Source organism: Eucyclogobius newberryi, unplaced genomic scaffold, assembly GCF_026437365.1.
Source record: "Eucyclogobius newberryi isolate DKJ021-1_F unplaced genomic scaffold, fEucNew1.0.hap1 SCAF_10, whole genome shotgun sequence".
NCBI lineage: Eukaryota > Metazoa > Chordata > Actinopteri > Gobiiformes > Gobiidae > Eucyclogobius > Eucyclogobius newberryi.
The window spans coordinates 20,413,546-20,436,151 of NW_027315724.1; the positions used below are offsets into that span (position 1 = coordinate 20,413,546).

General features: G+C 42.5%; 1 protein-coding gene across 1 annotated transcript; it reads left to right on the forward strand.

Moving 5' to 3' along the window:
* Positions 1-3,678: 3,678 nt before the first annotated feature.
* tunar (TCL1 upstream neural differentiation-associated RNA) lies at positions 3,679-12,143 on the forward strand. Its single transcript, XM_072456820.1, has 3 exons — positions 3,679-3,745; positions 4,645-5,008; positions 11,808-12,143. Exons 1-3 carry the CDS (start codon positions 3,679-3,681, stop codon positions 12,001-12,003), a joined length of 627 nt encoding a protein of 208 aa, XP_072312921.1. The 3' UTR covers positions 12,004-12,143.
* Positions 12,144-22,606: the final 10,463 nt, after the last annotated feature.

Genomic DNA, 22,606 nt, shown 5'->3' on the forward strand with positions numbered 1-22,606 from the left:
CCGCTGGGGTCCTAGCGGTCTTCCCTCCAAGCATGCTTAGCTTCTGAGATCTGTCAGAATCATGCTTTGACAAGCAGGTTTGGCCACATACATTAAAAATTAAGATAAAAAATTCACTCAGAGAGAAATCGTAGTCGACAGTAAAAAACTATTAATTATTAAAACATTTCATGACCAGTAAAATATAATTCAAGTCAATTCAATTTATTTTTGTAATGCCCCAAAATCACAAAAGCAGTTTCCTCAAGGAAAAACATTATTTTAGTTTACAAAATGTTTGTTTACTTCTGTTTGTCTGCCCCAGGGCAGCTGTGGCTGCAACAGCTGCTTATCACCACCAGGTGTTGAGGGAATTAATAATGCAATGTGAAGCCTTCATTTTGAATGAAATGCAGTTTTATTAGATAGTATTTCTGTAATGACAGATGAAGACACTTCATAGACTGATATCTATATTTGATTGACTCATGCATTGTCCATTTGAGGCTCAAATGCTCAAAAATTTCAGTTTTCACTCACCCCCTGTCTCCGCCCACATTCCTGTGCATAATTACAATTATATCTGAGTCACACACATGGTTTAAAAGTGTAATAAAGTCATATAGATCTGTGGCTTCATATAGTGAAATGCTGCATCAGTTCTGCATATTCGAATGAACAAAATGTCAAATGGTGACAAAGTTAAATACTGAGTGCAAGAAGTGTCATGTCTTCTTTGAGTCATAAAATCAACTCAACAACAAATATGAAATGTCTTTTATGTCATCTGAAGTGTAGAAGGTTCAGTCTGAAACAACCATCTGAAATCATGACATCATCAAGTTCAAGAAAGAGAACCCAACCTACCCAATTCATAAAAAGGACTGGAACAAACAAACAAACAAACAAACAGCATTTAAACATTTTGACCAGAAAAATGTCATCGATGGCACTGGGAGACACCAGGGGCCAAAAAGACCCTTTCAGCACTTCATCTCGCCCTTCTTCACAAATCCACAGCGGCTCTGATGTTTCATTTATACGCTTAATGATTTACGTTACCATTTGTCAAGCCGGATTGCCATTTTTGTCCCTTGACGGCGGCTCTTTATTTCCGGTAGCACGAGCGTTCATATGTGGCGCACTCTGGTGTTCAATGTTTCATCGATTTCTTTTTGCCGCTCTCGCCTCTCGCTTCTCCTTCATTATCGATGCTTTTTTGTGTGTATGCGCCGCGCTCTGCGATTCGATTCCAGCGTTACTCAGGTACGCGTTTGTCCCGCCCGCGTGTCCATGTGACGCACAGACGCTCACACAATGTCTTTTAAGCACCGGGACATGCCACTAATGCATTATTCACATCACGTCTGGGTTTACCGACGGCGTTAACGCGTCCTCCGAGCGTTTCCCCTCTCGCTTCCTACAGGCCGTCCATCGCTTGTGTTCTGGAAGATTCTTTTAGAAAATGCAGGATGGGGGGGGGAAACACATAATCATGAGCGCAAGGGGAAAGAAAGCAAGGGGAGGGGAGAAGGGAGAGGCCTAATATGGAGAGAATAAGGCAATAAACTGAGGGGGTTTGCAGTTTGGTGAGTACAAAAGGCAGCGAGAAAGACACAGGGAGGCAAGAGAACTGATGACGGAGGTAAAATTACTGCAAGTGCAATGAAACGCCCGGTTACTTGAGTGTATTGATTCAGCCGATAAGTTAGTTACCGGGAAAGTAATTGGTACCTCCCTGATTGTAACTAGTATTGCATGGCAAGCAATCAATTAAGGGAATTAAGCTGGTATACTTCATTGTTATAGCTTCCATTGTCTCCCTTCTGCATTTGAGGCAGTATTCCACACACATCACATGATCAGAGCGAGAGAAAGCTTTGGGTGCAGGATCTCGGTTTGTAGTACCGTATTTTCTGGACTATAAGTCGCACCTTTTTTCATCGTTTTGCTCGGGGTGCGACTTATACTCCAGAGCGATTTATATGTGATGTTATTTGTTATTTTCACACTGGCAACTGCATTTCACATGTTGATTATTTTCACACTGATGACCACAAGAGGGTGCTCTAGGCTCTAAGCGACACAGAAGAAGAATTCAGTGGATTTAGTGATTTGGGGTAAAACTGATGCTTTAGTAAACTTGTTAGCATGTTCTTTATGCTATAGTTATCTGAATAACTGTTCATATGTTACGTTAACATACCAGACACTTACCACAGTTCTGTCTGTGCCTCATGTAGCTGAAGGTGTTAGCGTTAGCATACGTACACCTATTCACCGTGTTCTCTCATCTGTTATTAGTTTAAACTGCATTTCAAGATGAAATGTCTGTTCTTGGTCTTGGATTTTAACAGATACATTTCCTCCAAAAAATGGGACTTATACTCCAGTGCGACTTATATACGTTTTTTTCCTCTCTATTATGCATTTTTTGGCTGGTGCGACTGGAAAATACGGTACTTAGCAGGAGCAAGAGAACCTCGCCTTTTGTGTTTTAAATTGCCAGAGCATGATGGAAACCTAACCAGAAACCTGAATAAATGTGGGTGTAAGAAAAAACGCACGGTTCTCGTCTGGTACATTCTCTGGTATGAGCTTTAGCTTTGTGAATACGTGTTGAATGTCTCTCCCAACTCTTGAAAACGTATACTAATAATAAAAGTAACGGCCGTAAACATTGGCCTAGTCATTTCATAAATGTTTTGTAAAAACTATATTTTCAGTGCATGAATTTGCTTATTTTGTCAATGGCAAAGATTAAAGTATCACGTTGAGTATTTAGTAATAAACTATGAAAAGAAAATGACTGTATGATACTTTTAAAGCCTGGATGTTTGACCTGGAGTCTAACATTTTGGAAATATCGCAGTATAGAGAAGTAGGATTAGATGGTTGTATGAAAACCATTTCGAGGACTAAAGCCTCAGATGCAGAACAATTCAGAGATTACTCGAGCCTGGACGAAATCATTGAATTCATCCGAAATAAAACTGGCAGTAAACCAATGACGAGGGAACGCAGCAAGAACACGGTCTGAAGCTCGTACATGTTGTTTTTACATAATACGTCTCCTTCAAGCTCAATTGCACTCCAAACCTCCACATGGAAGGACTCGGGCCATGAGCCTGGTCGGAGCATCCTCTGCACGTAAACACAGCCCACTGAACGGGTTTCCTTTCACTTCACTGACCTGTCACACCACGCATCCAAAAATCTACATCTCACATGCATTCATCTTCTCCCCTGATGTCCTACGTCCCTCCTCCTCTCCACATCCCACAACCCGTCCCCCTCCCCGTCGTCCCCCCCCGTCCCCTCGCCTCTGCTGTCACTTCAACACAACCCGGGGGCATCATTGCTTTTCCCGTCTTCTCAGCTATTTCCCTCCACTCCCTGCACTTATGTTCTCTTTGAGGCAATGACTTGAACAGAGACTTGAGTTGTTGGAGACTCTCGAGAAGACGGCGCTTGGGAGGAAAAGATCACAACCCGAGAAAGGGGACATAAATTCAAGCGATATCTCTCCATCTGTCGCGCCGGGACACGTCCGTTCGGCGAGATGGCTGAGTGGAGACAATAGCATCCCGTCAACGTTCGCGAGCTTCTGGGGAGGGACGGAAGGGAGGAGAAGAGGAGCGTATGAGTCAGAGCGCTGCAACGAGGATACAGTGCATTTCGCCAGACAAGAGCAGAGGTATGGGGGAGAGGACGGACGGGGCAGGAGTCAGCGCAGGGATGAAGAAGGCAGAAGACAATGCTGCGAGTGAGACATGGGGCAAGTGAATCAGCGACCCGGGTTGCGTTTGCTTGAGGGGGCGCACAAGTGAAGGACAGAAGGGCAAGTCGTCACGGAGGAGCTAATGTAAGAGAGAGTGTGACTGTCTGACTGTAGGGGAAGCTCGAAATGGGGGTGTAGGGGAAGCGTCGGGGGGAAGAGAGCCACGAATCGAGCGAGAGGGCGTAGAAAAGTACGGATGGAAACTGTCAAGAGGGAGTAACTGTGCACTGTCCGACGCTGAACACTCGGACTGTGACAGCAACACAGCGTGAAGGTTCCAGTTAAATATTGATGCTGACAGGACACTCTGGGAAACTGCTTGCACCAGGCAGGAGACACAAGAGCAGAGAACACAGCTCACATACATCTGTGGATATTTCTATCTGGAGATTCAACTTGGGATGAACAGAACTATTCGGCCGGTCTCCTTGAAGGGAACGACTTGGAGCAACACAGCAGCGTATCAACATTAAGGATGACGATTTTAATTTAACATAAGAGTGATGCCATTTTTGCCGATTCATGTCTTGGACCAACATCCTCCACCTGTTACAGCTTTACTGCTAAACATAAAAGTTGTCACCACCAAGTATTCCTTCTGTCTCTGGATTAAAAAATCATCTGAAATGGCCTCATTAGCACGACTTGAGTGAAGGACTGCCATGGCTTGAGGAAATAAAAGTGACGGCGTGCATCAGCAGATCCTTTAGCAGGAGGCGTGCATAATTCATTTTTGTCTCAATGACTTAATAAGTCACGATGGCTGATTCTTTAATGCTGGAGCGCCAAATGACACCATAGAGACTTCTCTTTGTAGCAGCAGAGAAGACAACGCCACAGACTCCAGACCAGCTGTGCTTGTGTGGGACTGTGCGGGGGCGCAGGCTCTCTCGAGGAGCGCAGCTGGATTTGCCAGGATCTGAAGACGACTCCGTGTCAAACCTCAAACCGTCAAAGCATCGCCAGGAGCGGTGTGCACGCGCTGCTTCGTGGATGTGTGCGTGCATCGCCTGGATTCCCCCCACTGGCAACAGAGCTGGACCTGGACCGCAGCGCTGAGCGGGGGAACAGGGCTGAGCGGGGGAACAGGGCTGAGCGGGGGAACAGGGCTGAGCGGGGGAACAGGGAGGGGGAGAAGGTGAAGAACGGCAGCGAGACAGAGGCAAGGTACAACAAGACGCCAGCAACATGCTCGAATAAAGCCAGGAAGGAGAAGAGTCTCTGGCATCCGCTCTGGTGCAATGTGTGGTGAGTATTTACATGTGTGTGTGTGTGTGTGTGTGTGTGTGCGCCAGCAGATGAACCCTTTCTCTGGCTGGACATCACATCCCCGCAGGAGTTGACTCAAGGTTAGAGGTTAAGGGTCAATTAGAGGAGGCTCTCATCTGGGGGATACTACACTTTGGGTTATTGGAGGCTCTGACAGTCCTACATGATGTATGGATCTATTGGAGGCTGTTACGTTCCACACGTTTTACACAGGTCACGTGACACACATGCCCATGTGGTCACATGACTGCCAGGACCAGGTCATATGAGTACAAGAAATTTTATTGGTCACTTAATTGGCCATATAAGCTATTGTTCTGTATCAAGGAAAAGAAGGAAATAAGCTTTAAAAAAAATAGGCACAAACAATGATTGACTTGTAGGACACAAAACGCTTTTGCTGAAACATTGACTTAAAAATTCTCAATGACTTTGAAAATAATTCTTTGCTAATTGGTCGAGCAGCACGGTTGCACTACACAAACTAAACTGGCCCAGCCAAGTATTCTCAAGAGTGACACAAACCATATACATAATTAAAAACTAGCTTTAATTAAAATTCATCATTTAGCCTCATTCATAAATCATTGATGGCTTTATTCAGACCAGAACATTTGTCCCTCACACTTACATTCTTACCCATTTTCTTTTGTTAACAATAGCACTCTTATGCAATCTCCAATGTATGCGCAATCAGTGATCCCAAAACTCCCGTCCCCCGTCCCCGTCCGTCCCTCTCACACATGAACACAGACACTCGGGTGGGCGGCGCTGGGGCTGAGGAGAAGTGACAGTGCGGCCACACGGCTGCTGGCTCCAGATTCTGGCAGCTCGGGCCGGCAGCGCTCGTAATGAGGCTGTGGAATGTTCCAGTGTCTCTGAGATGTGAGTCGCACCACATTGCTCACCTTTTAATGGTGTGGACCCGAGCACACAGCGTTATGAGCTTATTCTAGTGCCTTTGAGTCCGTACTTGTGCTGACGATGTACTGCAGCATATGTTGTATCTTAATGGTGAATGATTAAGACAGTGAAGGAATGCAAAAAGTTTTAAAGGGGTCGATACGAAGACACACGGAATGCATTGGGGACTGTATGAAAAGAAAGACCCACAGATTTGTTGATACACAGAAACAATAATTCATTAATTTTCTACCGCTCGTTCCCTTTTGGGGCCGCGGGTGACTGGAGCCTATCCCAGTGGCTTTGGGCCTTAGGCGGGGTACACCTGGACAGTGGTTAACTCCTCGCAGGGCCAACACAGAGACACAGACATTACAGACAACCACAGAAAAAATAATCGTTCTTATAATAAAGAGGATTCCATTCAAATCAGTTTCACCGGACCAGTTATTTAACGTGACGCTTTGTCCTACAGTGAAAAAACATTGACTAGGTACACAAAGACCACGAAACACAAGGCGTGTCACAGCAGCCCCCCATGACCTACGGGTTAGACTTTGATTGATGGTGAAGACAGGGCAGAGTACAAGACGCCAACAAAAGCGGTTTTCTTTTGACCTACTGCTGCTGCTGCTGCTGCTGCTGCACACCTTTGACTGGCAGAAACCCTGGCTGAGTAACATGCACAAGGACCCCAGCTTTTATGAACTACCAAGGCAACATACATGAGTAAACCCTACCTGAGAACAAGGACCCCAACTTTGATCAAATACCATGGCAACATACATGAGTAAACCCTACCTGAGAACAAGGACCCCAACTTTGATCAAATACCATGGCAACATACATGAGTAAACCCTACCTGAGAACAAGGACCCCAGCTTTTATGAACTACCACGGTTGTTTACAGTAAAAGTATTTGTTGTTTTTTACTGTAAGTCGACCCAAAGGTGTGGACTGTCACCTGAGTCATATTGCACATACTTATGCCTCTGATGGGTTATTTTACGGTTGTTAGCTTTCATTCTAATTGCTGTGTCCAACACCGTTAGCTGTGATGCTAACTGGTTCTATCACAATCCGACCATAATGAGTTAACATGTGTGTGTAAAAACTGTGTAAAAGAAGCCTATTCAACTCTTGGTAAACCTAAGACTGCCTCCTCCGTACTCAGGAGGAAGGGTTAGGGTCAGGGTAGGGTCAAAATGTTTATGTGGACCCAAAACATTTTATTTTATTGAAGTTGACCCATTGCAATATTTGAAGAACAATGTGAAAACTTGAGAACAGTTCCCGTGCCTGACTCTGCACGTCTCATACTAACAAGAGATATAAAACTCCTTCCTTTTACTTTAATTGCTGTGGACTTTTCAAATCCAAATCAGTTATTTTTCTTAGCAATTTATAAATGAGGATTGACTTTTTTCAGTGTTGGTTTTTCAGAGTTTGCGATGTTTGAGGAATACTGCAGTCTTTATAGAACACACACTTTCACTGGAAGGGTTATTTATAAGATGTATTCTTTTCAAGGCCTATACATTGAAAAGAATACATCTGAATTCGACATTTGTTGGTATACATGAGTGATTTACAGCCATGAACGTGTGTCATTGATCTTGTGCAGCAGACAAACTGTTCAGCATCGACTCAGAGCGCGTGTGGAGTCGATAACATCGCCAGTTAATGAACTCGGTCAATAGCCACAATTCCTCCCCCTGATCACTATTGAGCACAACGATACACTAGACGGACATGCTTCCACGTACAGCCAAGCCCACTCCATTTGTCATCTTGTATTTTACATCATTTGCTTTTAAGTGTCTCAATACACTCAGGTTAAAAGATGTAGATGCCCATGTGTTATTGTCTGCATGCTACGTATTAGTAACTGTTACACATCTTCTTACTTTATTCTTGACGATTGTGTGCAGATTTTTTGCCCACATAATTCAAATTAAGCCTGACATTTCAACCGAGCCAGTCAAATGTTTTACCATAATATGAAGCAATCAGGAGTGAAAAGGCTGTTACATTCACATAAGATAATGCACATATAAGTTTAAAGCACATCCAAGCTTAGGGAGCATTTGCACTGTGGAATTATATTGAAAATGTTGGATGTATAGTAGACGTTAACCATCCCTTACTATGGCCCGGGGGCCAAATGCGGCCCTCAGACCAATTTTTGTTGGCCCTCTGGCTTCCTGCTAAGTTGGTCCAAACAAGAAAATTAGAACATTTTGCTGTAAAACTGGACAAATTAAAGCATTTTGATGTTATACCAGCCTTATATGAATTTTCCAAGTCTTATTAAAAGGTGTGGAGGCTCATCGAAACTATGGTCAAATGCAAAATTTAGAATGATTAACTTTGTCATTCGATAAATTCAACATTGTCAGGTTTTTTGTGGCCCTCAGCTCCGTGTAAGTTTCAAAATCGGGCCCTCTGTGAAAAAGGTTTGGACACCCCTGCCTTACACCCATTATAAACATGGAAATCCAAGCACAAATCATGAATGGGCTATAATTGATAATAAATGAATTAAAATGAAAATGTACGGCAGGTAATAATCCTACTTTTCTGCCCAAAACAGCATCGTTGTCAGAACTACATGTCTAAATCTCAAATTAATCACAACACATCAGTGCCTTTTCTGGAACTTAGCTGCTATTTTAGGCTTTTATAATGAATGTGTTTATTTGCGTTGTAATCCGATAAACTTATTGCAGAAATGTAAAACCCACATGCATCAAATAGTTCAAATTGCTAAACGTAAAATGACTATTACGTGACTTTTATAGTGCACAGTTGAAGTACCGTGAAGGAGACAAAAGCACTTTCAGCACAGTACATTGAAACCTACCTATAAACAGATAAATCACACCTCACCGTGTCATATGTTGTCCCCGTAGATGGCTGCGTAGGTGCAAGAGACCCCAGTATGACGCATGGTGGGCCACAAATGGGCCGCCCATGGGGATTGGACATCACCCATAAATTAATTTCACAGGGAAATAGCCAGAATAGCCACTCTCGCCAATTACAAGGAATATTATACGAGACAGTTTCATGCAACTGAATCAGAAAAAAACTATGAAAATTCCCTTTCGCTGTTTGCAATGCACCAGACATGTAATATAAGGCCACAAAGTAATCCGGCCTATGCTTGTTACACGATTGTTATTAAGTGTTTCAACCAAGCATGGTGTGTCATTTTTATTTCTTGGCAGGAATTCCCTTATATGGGCATTTATCTGTGTTATTAGCAGTGGTGCCAGTTCCTTCATTCATTCACTTCCTACGGCTTGTCCCGTTAGGGGTCGGGGGTGGAGCCTATCCTAAACCAGCCGATGGAAGATAAAACCCACATGTTTATATGACTGAGATGATCTATTTACCGTATTTTCAGGACTATAAGTTGCAGCTTTTTTCATAGTTGTGGCCGGAGTGCAACTTATACTTATATTAATACTTATATACTTATACTCCGAAGCGACTTATGTGTGATATTATTTGTTATTTTAACACTTGCAACCGCATTTCATACTGCAGTGCGACTTGTATATGTTTTTATCTTCTCTATTATGCATTTTTTGGCTGGCGTGACTTATAGTCCAGAAAATATGGTAATTGAATTATTTATTACCCTTTGTTTAACCAGGTGAGAGAAAGATAGGATAGAAAGAAATGGAGAGAGGTGATCATATTTATTCGGGGTCAACATTTCATTTTTAAGATAAGATAAGATAAAATTAGGCTTTATTTGTCCCACGATGGAGAAATTTCAGTGTTGCAGCACAGAGTAGGTACAGAAGTATAATAATAAAAAACGATAACTTATAAAAAACGCTCTTGTAGAAAAACTCTTATGCTATTAACAAAAAATAATAATAACAATAATACTCTTATTTACAGCTGTTTGAGTAAAAGGACACAAGCCAACATCCATTGCCATCAACAACAAGTGTTACCAAACCCAAATCATCTCAAATTTATTATTATTATTTATATATTAATTTACAACTCAACGCACTCATAACGTTTCACTAACAATAATAATACAATCAATTTTTCCATCTCACTGCCCTTAAGAAACATAGAAACGAGACATCAGACATGTATTTGCATTGCACATTCATACACCGACAACACATTAACCTCCAGTGTAACCTTTTCACTCCACTCGGCCGGCTGGCATGATAAACGGCCGTGTGTGTGTGTGTGTGTGTGTATGCAAATGAGCGCACGCTTGACAACGGGAGGACGGGAGGGCCGGCCGTGAGGCGGAGCGCTCCATGTCAGACCCAAACGGAACGTAATCAGCCATAAGTGTGCGACGCATAACGCTAACGCCTGAACGGAGTCACCAGGAAACGGCAGAATGTTTGCAGGTGAAACTGGTGGAAATAATGCACCAGGATCTAGAAAGACTCCTCGTTATTATCATTTAGCTCAAACGAGGAGATATTATAGTTAAATATAGCTCTCAATCTTTCAATCGGAGGGCTACGTCCATTACAGCGAGATTAAACTTGCATCTTTAACTCGGTTTGATGGCGACATTACCGTGAATGTTTTATCGGTATATACAGTGCGTCGTGGCCGTTTGAGGTGTGGCGCGGACTCTCTCCTAATTGGGCCGGAAATAATCGCGTTTCACCGTTGAATGCCCGAGCTGCATCAGAAGACGGTGCCATATTCTTACTCGCGTACAGAGTTAAGCACACGCCATCACACACAGCCACACAGCCCCGAGCCCCCCACAGCTGCCGGGCCCACTCACAGCATGACTAATGACAACAAGTGGAAACATTCGAGACCTAAAAAGCCCATTTGAGATCTAATACTGTATTTTTTCATAGTTTTACTCCAGAGCGGCGACTTATATGTGATATTATTTGTTATTTTCACTCTGGCAACCGCATTTCACATGTTGATTATTTTCACCATGACAACCTCAAGAGGGCGCTCTAGGCTCTAAGCGACGCAGAAGAAGAATCTGCACTTCCTCTAACTCTGGAGTTTGTGGAGTTGTTTAGAAGTGACACAGAGGAAGAAGAATTCAGTGGATTTAGTGATTTGGGGTAATACTGATGCTTTGGTAAACTTGTTAGCATGTTCTTTATGCTATAGTTATCTGAATAACTGTTAATATGTTACGTTAACATACCAGACACTTACCACAGTTCTGTCTGTGCCTCATGTAGCTGAAGGTGTTAGCGTTAGCATACGTACACCTATTCACCATGTTCTCTAATCTGTTATTATTTTAAACTGCATTTCAAGATGAAATGTCTGTTCTTGGTCTTGGATTTTGTCAAATAAATTTCCCCCAAAAATGCGACTTATACTCCAGTGCGACTTATATTTTTTCTTCTCCATTATGCATTTTTTGGCTGGTGCGACTTATACTCCAGAAAATACGGTAGTTACATTCGTCTGCACATGTGTGTGAATTAAACACGCTTTTTGTTTCAAAATTGTGATGTTATTTCCTGAGTGTGGAGTGCAGAGACATCTATGAACTTTAGGAATGCACAACATGCCCTTTTTTATATTGTTCTCTTGAAAATTGTTATGTAAATATAGATACTTTTTAGTAATTATTAAAGGACACGTGGCTAGTTTGGAACCAGTCGTAGTTTTGAAAACTGATGTCAGAATGCTCTGCAAATACATATATGTCATGTCTTTCAGTCCAAATCTACATGATGTGCACTAAGAAATGCAAATCAAGTTCAGGCTTTTTAAATGAATAAAGTTTGTTTTGTTAGAATGAAGACGCCAATTGAAAAGTTTGTGAGAACCAACACTTATGCTAATCATTAACATCTCTCTCGCTCTCTCTCTCTCTCTCTCTCTCTCCCTCTCGCAGGCGTCACGCCCTGTGGGGGTGGGGTTCTGTGATGGTAACCATGGTACCCGGCAGTCGCTATGTCTGCAGCACTCATGCCCAGGAGGACGATTCCAATGACCGCGAGGAGAGGATTCTAGCCGTGCTGGGGATCATCGGAACTGTGCTCAACCTGCTGGTGGTCATCTTCGTCTACATCTACACCTCCGTCACTTAAAACAAGAGCGTGGAGACGAACACGGCCAGCTTCATCCACGGTCTTCCGCTTAAAGGATCCGTACACTAAGGGTGGGTCCACAGTGTCCACATGTGGGTGGTAGCCTGATGCTCGCGCCCGGCTGGAGGAACAGAACCTTTGAGAAAGCATCAGACTGCTCATCGCCCAGTGCACTTTAGTAAACCAAACTGCCAGGAACATCACTGAAATAACAATATGAGACACAAAATGAGTGTCTAAAGTTTCACCAAACATATATCTACTCTGATACAAAGTGAAAACAAACTCTTTCCCCTTTGAAGCTTTACTACAACAGTTTACATGGAGCTAACGTGTTCGTACCTCAGCACTCCGGAGGAGCGCTTCCTGGCTGTGCTGGGGCTGATCGGGATCGTCCTGAACCTCCTTCTGTTGCTGTTTGTGTATGTGTACACCTCCATTTGACATGCGCAGGAGACCGAGCCTTAGCCACAGTGGTCCTTACCCACCAGTCTAGTCATTGGTCATTATGGATAGAAGAGAACACAGAATAGTTTCAAAATTGAACCGAAAACATAGATTGTGATATACTTGCCAACCTTTTGAAAATGTCCCGAGATGCTATAGCTGTGCCTCTCGCAGCAGCCAAACACAGCAGCTCCAGGCTCTCAGCGGAATGTCACGCTACCAGAATTGTAATTTGCTTTTTACTGTCGCTTTTGGGCGACCGGTGCGAGCCAAAGTGGGACCATTGTGCAAAACCGAGACAATGCCCAGTTATGACACGCGGCGTCCAGTCTGTTACACTGGGATGTAAAGACGCTCCGAACGTAGGACCGGACGCCAACTGTGTTCTACGAGGATGCACTGCCAGGCCCGAGAGCAACGGCGAAGCGGACGTCTCCCTGGAACGGAGCTGCGGCGAGTGGACGGAAGCGACGTGTCACTGTGGATCTGGTGTGAAGTCGAAGCTGTGGCGTTCAGACCCGGGAGAAACGGTAACGTCTTCTGACTGGAGAACATCGGGAGTGGGTCTGAACCTGCATTTCCTCGTGGTCATCCTCTTCTCCACCAACAAGCTAACGCCGGAAAAAACATAAAGGGAGCTTTGATGATGATTTATGAATTTGTGTTTGTGCGCCAGGCCAAATGAACTCTGATAGATATTTTTTAAAAAAAGCATTTTTCTTTCTCAAAGGCTAATGCTGCATTCCGGGCAACTGGGAAGTCGGGTTATTTCCCACTTGAACATTAGAACTTCAGAGCGTTCCAACTGAAATAACTTGTCTGAAAATGGTTTGGCTCGTTCTAATCTGTAGGGTAAAGCAGAACTAAGTAACTCTGGCGATGGGACCCCCCCTGCGGCCCCCCTTGTGAATACTTTGCCAGAAAATAGCGCCATATTTTTCTGCCTTCTTTCATAATAAGACAATGAAATCACACACAAAAACCAAATATAAAACCAGAGCCGGTGTTTCTCAGGAGAGTATCTCTGCAAAGCTGGTTTCCCGTCTGAGATAGCAGGGGGCGTGACACTTTAAACATCCCCAAAATACATATTTAACCATCACAGGGACTGACAAAGATTTTAAATAAGGTGAAAATACTTAGTTACTTCGTTCTGCTTTAATACAAAATGTTGAATATCAGACCATTGTCAGATTTTGACTTGTAACTAACGTTTACATCGTTTGTATGGCAGTTCAAACTATTATACAGGCTCTCCAAACTATTATTTGTGGTTATTATCATTGTAGTAATATATCATGGTGGGTCTCGTGTGTGGAGTGGGCGTCCCTCGAACAGCTCCCAGTTCACACGCTCCCAGTTTGCCAGTCCGAGCAGCGTTCCAGGGCGGGAAAAAAGTCCCAGTTTTCAGTTGCCTGAAACGCGCCATAATAACTGCTCGCCGGCTGTAATTTTCTTGCAACTATTTCCAGTATAATTGTCGTGTAATGATTCAACTTTAGATTATATTGTATGTTCCTTATCGTTCTAGTACGACTGTTTTTGTTTCTTTTGGAGTGATGGACCTTCTTAAAAAAAATACAAGGTGTCGTGAGGTAAAAAAACGTACGTGAATGAAGGTGTGAGCACAGTCTATTTTTATAAACCGAAGGACATTTTGTTCCTATGCATATGTACATGCTTTGTAAAGATATCGACATGCCTGCCATATACAAAATGATTATTATCAACTTATAAACGCCAATGAATTTTGTATGTATTTGAGGTTTTCACATTATAGTGCACTTACTCTATTTGATTTGCAGATAATATAGCAGCTATAGCTTATCTATGGACCTAATATATATATTCTTCCAGTGGTTTGAGAAACTACTAACATTATGGCAGCTTCCCACGTGTATTACATTATGTCACGTCACAGCGTTTTTATAGAGAAATGCCCCAAATTCTTCATTTCGTGGACGGCACAAGAGCACATGCATCCCGTCGTCGTCTCATTGAGGTAATTGTCTTCTGAGGTAATTGTACTTCTTAACGGAAATCCAGCCCGAGGCAAACTGTTGACACACGTTCACCGTCACATCCGCTGTCTGTACACGATCTGTCGAGCGATATTTTTCGGCGTACGACAAAGTGCCACGCGAGCGACGTTTCGTTTGCCCGATGTCGGCTGAAGCGTCTGCGTAAAAAGACTTCCAAACTCTTATCCTAGTTCTTCGAGGTTCTGCCGCGACGAGCCAAAACCACAGTTCAATCACATCCGACTGCCACGCCGTCCAAAGTGTCTTCTGTGAGTCCTGCACGTCCTTTTGGGGACTGTTTACTCGGTGTCATCCACTGGACTTATCCAACTTCTTCTAACTGCTGGTCTGGACTTAGCCTGGTCCGCCCAGGTTGAAGAAGTACCGTATTTTCTGGAGTACAAGTCGCTCCAGCCAAAAAATGCATAATAGAGAAGAAAAAAACATATATAAGTCGCACTGGAGTATAAGTCGCATTTTTGGGGTAAATTTATTTGATAAAATCCAAGACCAAGAACAAACATTTAATCTTGAAATGCAGTTTAAAATAATAACAGATGAGAGAACATGGTGAATAGGTGTACGTATGCTAACGCTAACACCTTCAGCTACATGAGGCACAGACAGAACTGTGGTAAGTGTCTGGTATGTTAACGTAACATATGAACAGTTATTCAGATAACTATAGCATAAAGAACATGCTAACAAGTTTACCAAAGCATCAGTATTACCCCAAATCACTAAATCCATTGAATTCTTCTTCCTCTGTGTCACTTCTAAACAACTCCACAAACTCCAGAGGTAGAGGAAGTGCTGATTCTTCTTCTGTGTCGCTTAGAGCCTAGAGCGCCCTCTTGTGGTTGCCAGTGTGAAAATAACAAATAATATCACATATAAGTCGCTCTGGAGTATAAGTCGCACCCCGGCCAAAAACTATGAAAAAAAGTGCAACTTATAGTCCGGAAAATACGGTACATTTCCCGTTTGTTTTAGTTGTAACTAAAACTGACATAAAACCCAATGCTTCTGACAGTTCAGACTCTATCACTGTCAGATACATTTTAGTGGATTTCCTTGGTATTTTACGTGGTCACCGTGTTTTTTTTTGCCACAGTCAATGGGAAAAAAGAATGGGGCAAAATTACTTCTGGAATCTAAAAAGAAGCTCCATTGCGCTAAACTCGCCGATTAAGTCCGGGAAACACTGACCAAAATCAAACTTACCTCTCACTGCTGCCTGATGACCATTGAACACGCCGAACAACGTCGATGGTCGCGTCCCTTTGAGGCTTTTTCCCGGACTGTGTTTACATCACGATTTGGCGTTATGTCAGACGCCGTGTCCCCTGTCGCAGCGCGTCTCCATCAACGCGCTGCTATTGACGAATCCAAACCCACTAGCACCCGCGTATTTAGCCGCGAGGGTCGGCGCTCGTTAGCATAGACGTCCTCCATACGCACGCGCACACACACACACACACACACACACACACACACGTTGTTAACTAAAATAGAATGAGCCATAGGACACACACCTGGGACCGCAGAAATAAGCTCCTCTCCAGGTCCCAGATGTTACGTAGCATCCGAAACACACGCCAACCCGATGTTTGTCCCACATTAGACTTATTCAAAGTCTCGTCGTCTGCCAAAACTAAATGGATTTGTTTTATGATGCATGACTTTGTTTTGAGCTCGGGAGCACATGGCCACAACCGTGTGAGGGAGAAAAAAAACAAAACCAGGAAAAAAAAAAAAAACATGAATAAAAAAAAAATATTTGTAATTTCTAAAGATTTAAAATTCAAAGCGAAAATCTATTCTGCTAATTTTGTAAAATATATATTGACGATTTAAAGGTTTTCTGAATCATCTCAACGGAAGATTAGTCACTGGCGGTGCCTTTTATTGAGGGGAAATGTCGTGCGTTAAAGGCCGTGTGCGAGTCGACGCCTAATCCATGCTGATTCCAGTATTCTGACTAACATTCCAGATGAGGTTAGGCAAGTGTAAAAGAAAAGTCTGAGGACAAGACGCTTGCTTCGCTTGGTTCTCGGTGCAATGGCTTCACTCGTAACACAAGGCGGTACGGGCAGCGCGATGCAAACTCTGAGAGGTGTTTATGAACTAATGCTGTGAAATCTGGTGTATTTTCATGTAATGTTTATATAAATATACTTTATGTAACGCTGTAATGCCAATAAAAATGAAATAACTTCAACTTTGAAACGTGTTTGTGTTTCGTAAATCAATGCTACTAATTGCTGGCCAGATAATTAGGTACATTACCAGGTCATGTGGTCTTGTTATGGCAAAATTCTATCAGGTTATCATGATACTGAGGACTTTAGATAAAGATAAGTGTGTTGTCTAAAGTTCCCTTCCTGCTGCTACACTACCGTATTTTCCAGAGTATAAGGCGCATCAGCCAAAAAATGCATAATAGAGAAGAAAAAAAGATATATAAGTCGCACTGGAGTATGAAATGCAGTTGCAAGTGTGAAAATAACCAATAATATCACATATAAGTCGCTCCGGAGTATAAGTATATAAGTATAAATATAAGTTACACTAGCCAAAAATGTATAATGGAGAAGAAAAAAAAACATATAAGTCGCACTGGAGTATGAAATGCGGTTGCAAGTGTGAAAATAACAAATAGTATCACATATAAGTCACTCCGGAGTATTAGTATATAAGTATAAATATAAGTATAAGTTGCGACCCGGCCAAAGCTATGAAAAAAGGTGCGACTTATAGTCTAGAAAACACGGTATTTAAGCATCCAGATCACATACACCGGTGTTCATGACTTTGTGCCCCTCACACCCTCATTTTAATTGTTCTAATCCTTCTTATTGATCTCCTCGATGGGAGTATCGCGGCCCGGGAGCCCACAGCCCTCATCACCAGAAGCCCCAAAATGCCATCCACTTCTGTACATTTGTGTTGTTCGTGTTTGTCACATGCGATAAACACTTTCGGGGTCGTGGTCCTCGCTTCTGAACCGACTGCGAAAGCGACATTTTCTGCAAATTTCCCTTGTCATCTGTCTATTGTCGGCCAATCAGGGGCGTGGCGCCACATTCTGAGCACGTTCTGAGTGGTGAGCCCACACGACATGCTGTGAATACTGTGAACGCTGCTCCACTGAAACCAGCCGGCTCCTCCAGGCCAGATACAGGTCAGGTCTGCGGCGAGGCAAGCCCTTTCCTTTCCGATAAAAAGGTAAATCAGGCATACATGTATTGGCCTCATCTGTCTCAGTGTCTGGTCAATTTCACACATTTTTATCTAAGTTTTTCTGTGCAATAAAATAAACCAAAATGGAAAAAAAAGGTGAATATAATACATACTGGGGCTTTAAAGTTGTAATCGCCTCTTCCCCACCAATATTGGTGACACAAATGTGGACTATAATGAATCTAATCCTTATATTTTTACAAATTCTACATTCATAAAAGCACATTTTCATCGTCGGTATCCCTTATCTTACCCTTTTATCCACTATCAAACAAATTGAACCATATTTGCTCCTCACCATTTCCAAAAGTTCAAACCAAAAAGCCATTTTTACTTCTGAAAACTGCATGTCTTTAAATGTTTTTAATGTATAAAGTGTGATTGTAATATGTCCCCTCCTGTCATTCCTTTAACTGTTAATTATATGTTATGCATGTTTTGTCATAAAGAATATACATATCTTCTCTATAAATGCAATAATACTGACTTGTTGGGGCATATTGCGATATCACTGACACGTATAAGACACATTAGTGAGTTTGTTTGCGGTCTCCAGTCGTTTATTCACTGGGTTACCCAGAATATTTCCTGTCTAGAGTATTTAAAAGTACTGGTGAAAAATAAGGCTTTTCACGAGAGGCGAGTGAGAAAACGTCTTGGAGTCTATCATTTTTTTGCCTGTGAAATGAGTTGGAATAAGTAAATCAGGGCCGGGTGCAGCGTGCTTGTGTGTGTGTGCCCACGTTTTATCAGCGACGTGTGGCGCTGCCTCTGGGGTCTTTATTCTTCTCCCAGATGTCGGCGGGCTGCGTCCTAATTCTGTGTTTCTGTGTTCCTGCTCACTGCGCTGCGGCGGCGTGAAAACGAGGCACGTTTAAGGAGATGTTACGGTCAGAACTGGAACGGAACGGTCAAAACACAAGACGTATCGGCCCAGATGATGTGGCAAAACTGTGCGAGGCGTGCCGCTAATTGTCATGTTGTGGTGTGATGATTTGCAATTCAACACGAGGTGGTGAAAAATGGGAGTGTCTGCAGAGCCGCGGCGCGCGGCCGAAAAAGCTATGTTGTTTTTGTGCCGGCCGCGCTCCTGAAACTGCGCCGCTATTTGACCGCGTTTTAGCGCCATTTTAGACCGCGCCGGATTAAGATTGGGTTATGGTTATGGTTAAGGTTAGGGTTAGGGTTAGGGTTAGGGTTAGGGTTAGGGTTAAGGTTAAGGTTAAGGTTAGGGTTAGGGTTTAAGTTAAGGTTAGGGTTAAGGTTAAGGTTAGGGTTAGGGTTAAGGTTAGGGTTAGGGTTAAGGTTAGGGTTAGGGTTAGGGTTAGGGTTAAGGTTAGGGTTAAGGTTAGGGTTAAGGTTAAGGTTAGGGTTAGGGTTTAAGTTAAGGTTAGGGTTAAGGTTAAGGTTAAGGTTAGGGTTAGTGTTAGGGTTAAGGTTAGGGTTAGGGTTAGGGTTAGGGTTATGGTTATGGTTATGGTTAGGGTTTAAGTTAAGGTTAGGGTTAAGGTTAAGGTTAGGGTTAGGGTTAGGGTTAGGGTTAAGGTTAGGGTTAGGGTTAAGGTTAAGGTTAGGGTTAGGGTTAAGGTTAGGGTTAGGGTTAGGGTTAGGGTTAGGGTTAAGGTTAAGGTTAGGGTTAAGGTTAGGGTTAGGGTTAGGGTTAGGGTTAGGGTTAAGGTTAGGGTTAGGGTTAGGGTTAAGGTTAGGGTTAGGGTTAGGGTTAAGGTTAGGGTTAGGGTTAGCCATGAGGCAATAACGGGCTATAAGGGAAATGCCGCGTTCCCTGAAACTGCGCAGCCATTTGACCCCGCGCCGCAGCTCTCGAGCCACGGCTGTGAAAAAATACCGTATTTTCCACACTATAAAGCGCACCGGATTATATGGTGTCAATGAATGATCTATTTTGGATCATTTTTATAAGGTATATTAATACCAGTATGATAACCAGAATTCATCATCAGGCGCTTTTTTAGTTTTTTTTAGTTTGCAGAAAGCGCGCAGATATGGGAACAAATCAATCTAAAAGTCCATCCAGAAGACGCCTGTCATGCTGCAATGTCAAATAAATATGGGAAGGAGTGTCTGGAATGCCTGCCAATGTGGTCCGATAAATTTGGATTTGAGTAGGTGTTATTTAGTCAATTTTATTGTATTTTTGTTTCTGTCATTTCTTTGTGATTTTAATGCATTTTTCCTACTGTGTGAAGCACTTTGAATTGCCTTGTGTATGAAATGTGCTCTACAAATAAACTATGCCTTGCCCTTTTTGAGAAAATTAAAGGCTTTTAAATGCGCCTTATAGTGCGGAAAATACGGTAACTGTTTTAGTGTCTACACATTTTACATAGCTACCTATAAAATCTAATCAAAACTTTTTTTTTTGCTGCAGTGTAAACAAATGGTGCAGTGGAATCATAAGCATGAGTCTTGAAAGAAAATATTAAGCGCAGTAAATCCACTTAATTGGTCATTTTTAAGGTTTGTTTGAAGGTTTTTATTCGTCAAATGTACAAAAGTGCGAAAGTGAAGCTGCCAACCGACCTTCTGTCCATCTCATCACTCTAATTTCTCTTATTTGGACCCCATTCCTAACAAAACGATGACATAATTGCATTTGGATAAGCTTCCGGAGTAATAACGGCCTCGACCTCGTCAGAAACTCGTCTAAACGTGCAGATTTGCGGTGGTTCTCCCCCTGTGGCTGCGCCGTGGCTTTGGCTGACCTGCGCTGCTGGATTCAGCCGTGTTCATCCGACCAGATAAACTAACAGCATGTCCTGGAGCGCTCCATGAGAGGACCACTGACCTGTGCTACCCCCGGACACACACCACGGACCTATAACCATCTCGAAAAAAGGACTGATACGTAATGAAGCGTGGTCTGATACTGCAGTAAGTCAAGTCTTTTTTCTGAAACAAGGAAATCCTGCCTCCCGTTAAATACTTCCAGGGCCTATTATTCGTGTTGTTCCTATTTTAGTCTTTAGTTAGCTGGTCAAGTCAAGCGTGAGTCCCGATGCGAGCGCAGAGCCTGGAGCCACTGTCATCGGAACGAGGAAAGATGTTTTATGTAAACACGAATATAATGTCCTACTTGCCTGTTGAGTGTAACGAAACCCAGGGACAGTTAGTGGAGCTTGTGTAGGGAAAGAAGTGAGTCACACAGGCACATATGTACGAACCACACAAATACAACTGGGCACTACTATTCAGAATGTGTTACCGTATTTTCCGGACTATACGTTGCACCTTTTTTCACAGTTTTGGCCGGGGTGCGACTTATACTCCAAAGCGACTTATATGTGATATTATTTGTTATTTTCACACTGATAACCACAAGGGGGCGCTCTAGGCTCTAAGTGACACAGAAGAAGAATCTGCACTTCCTCTTCCTCTGGAGTTTGTGGAGTTGTTTAGAAGTGACACAGAGGAAGAAGAATTCAGTGGATTTAGTGATTTGGGGTAAAACTGATGCTTTGGTAAACTTGTTAGCATGTTCTTTATGCTATAGTTATCTGAATAACTGTTAATATGTTACGTTAACATACCAGACACTTACCACAGTTCTGTCTGTGCCTCATGTAGCTGAAGGTATTAGCGTTAGCATACAAACACCTATTCACCATGTTCTCTAATCTGTTATTATTTTAAATTACATTTCAAGATGAAATGTCTGTTTTTGGATTTTATCAAATACATTTCCAAAAAAAATGCTACTTATATCTGTTTTTTTCTTCTCTATTATGAATTCTTTTGGTGCAACTTATACTATGGAAAATACGGTACTTGACAGAGACATATATATAGTGTAGAGGCCGGAGTGACACAGATAGTTTAGGGCGTGTCCTTTAATCCAAAACTCGGCAGTTAAAATCCAGCTCTCTCCAGTGTTGTTGTTGTTGTTGTTGTTGTTGTTGTGTGTTGTCAGTGAGACGGCAGTGAGGGGAATCTGCTGGATGTCTCCCCACTTATCATCCCCATGTCACATTTACTGTACTTCTCCTGTCCAAAAAATCTTATGGGTTGAAAATAAATACATAAAAATCATTAAAAGTATTACAGCACTTGAAATGAATGAAATGAATGAAATGAATGAAATGAAACATACAAAATAGGTAATGTATAGCTATATTAAAGGGGGGGCGGGGCTGTACAAAATAATGAAGCAGATTAACCAATGTTCACAGGAATTAAGCAAATGAGAGTCGTTCCTGAGCTCAGTAACCCAAAAGTAATCGGATTCAGAGCAAAATGGCATAGAAGTGCTAATTGCCTTTGAGATGCTTTACGGTTGAAAGGTACTTTATGACTGACTTGCAGGTATTAAGCTATTTAAATTAAAAGTATTTCTCTCCAGCCTGTGCAGTAGCATCTGACCGCTTCACCAACTTCACCGATGCAGGGAGCGGGACTCAAACCACAAACCTTCAGCTCAATGGATGAACATTCAACCAAATGAGCCATGTAATGTTTGGTGTTCTGTACTTCCCCCACTAAAGTACAACTACGACACTTGAAAATACCTATGTGTTTTTATGTTTATTAAAATCAGTCACAGTCTCCAACCTTCGTATTCATCAGTCGCCAGTGTCCAAAATGTTTTCAAGCATCATTTTAAATTACTCAGCACACACAGAAACACATAGAAACGCATAGAAACGCATAGAAACACATAGAAACGCATTGAAACACATAGAAACGCATAGAAACGTATAGAAAAACATAGCAACGCATAGAAACACATAGCACAAACACACACACACACACACACACACACATAGAAACGCATAGAAACACATAAAAACACATAGAAACGCATAGAAACGTATAGAAAAACATAGCAACGCATAGAAACACATAGCACAAACACACACACACACATATAAAATATA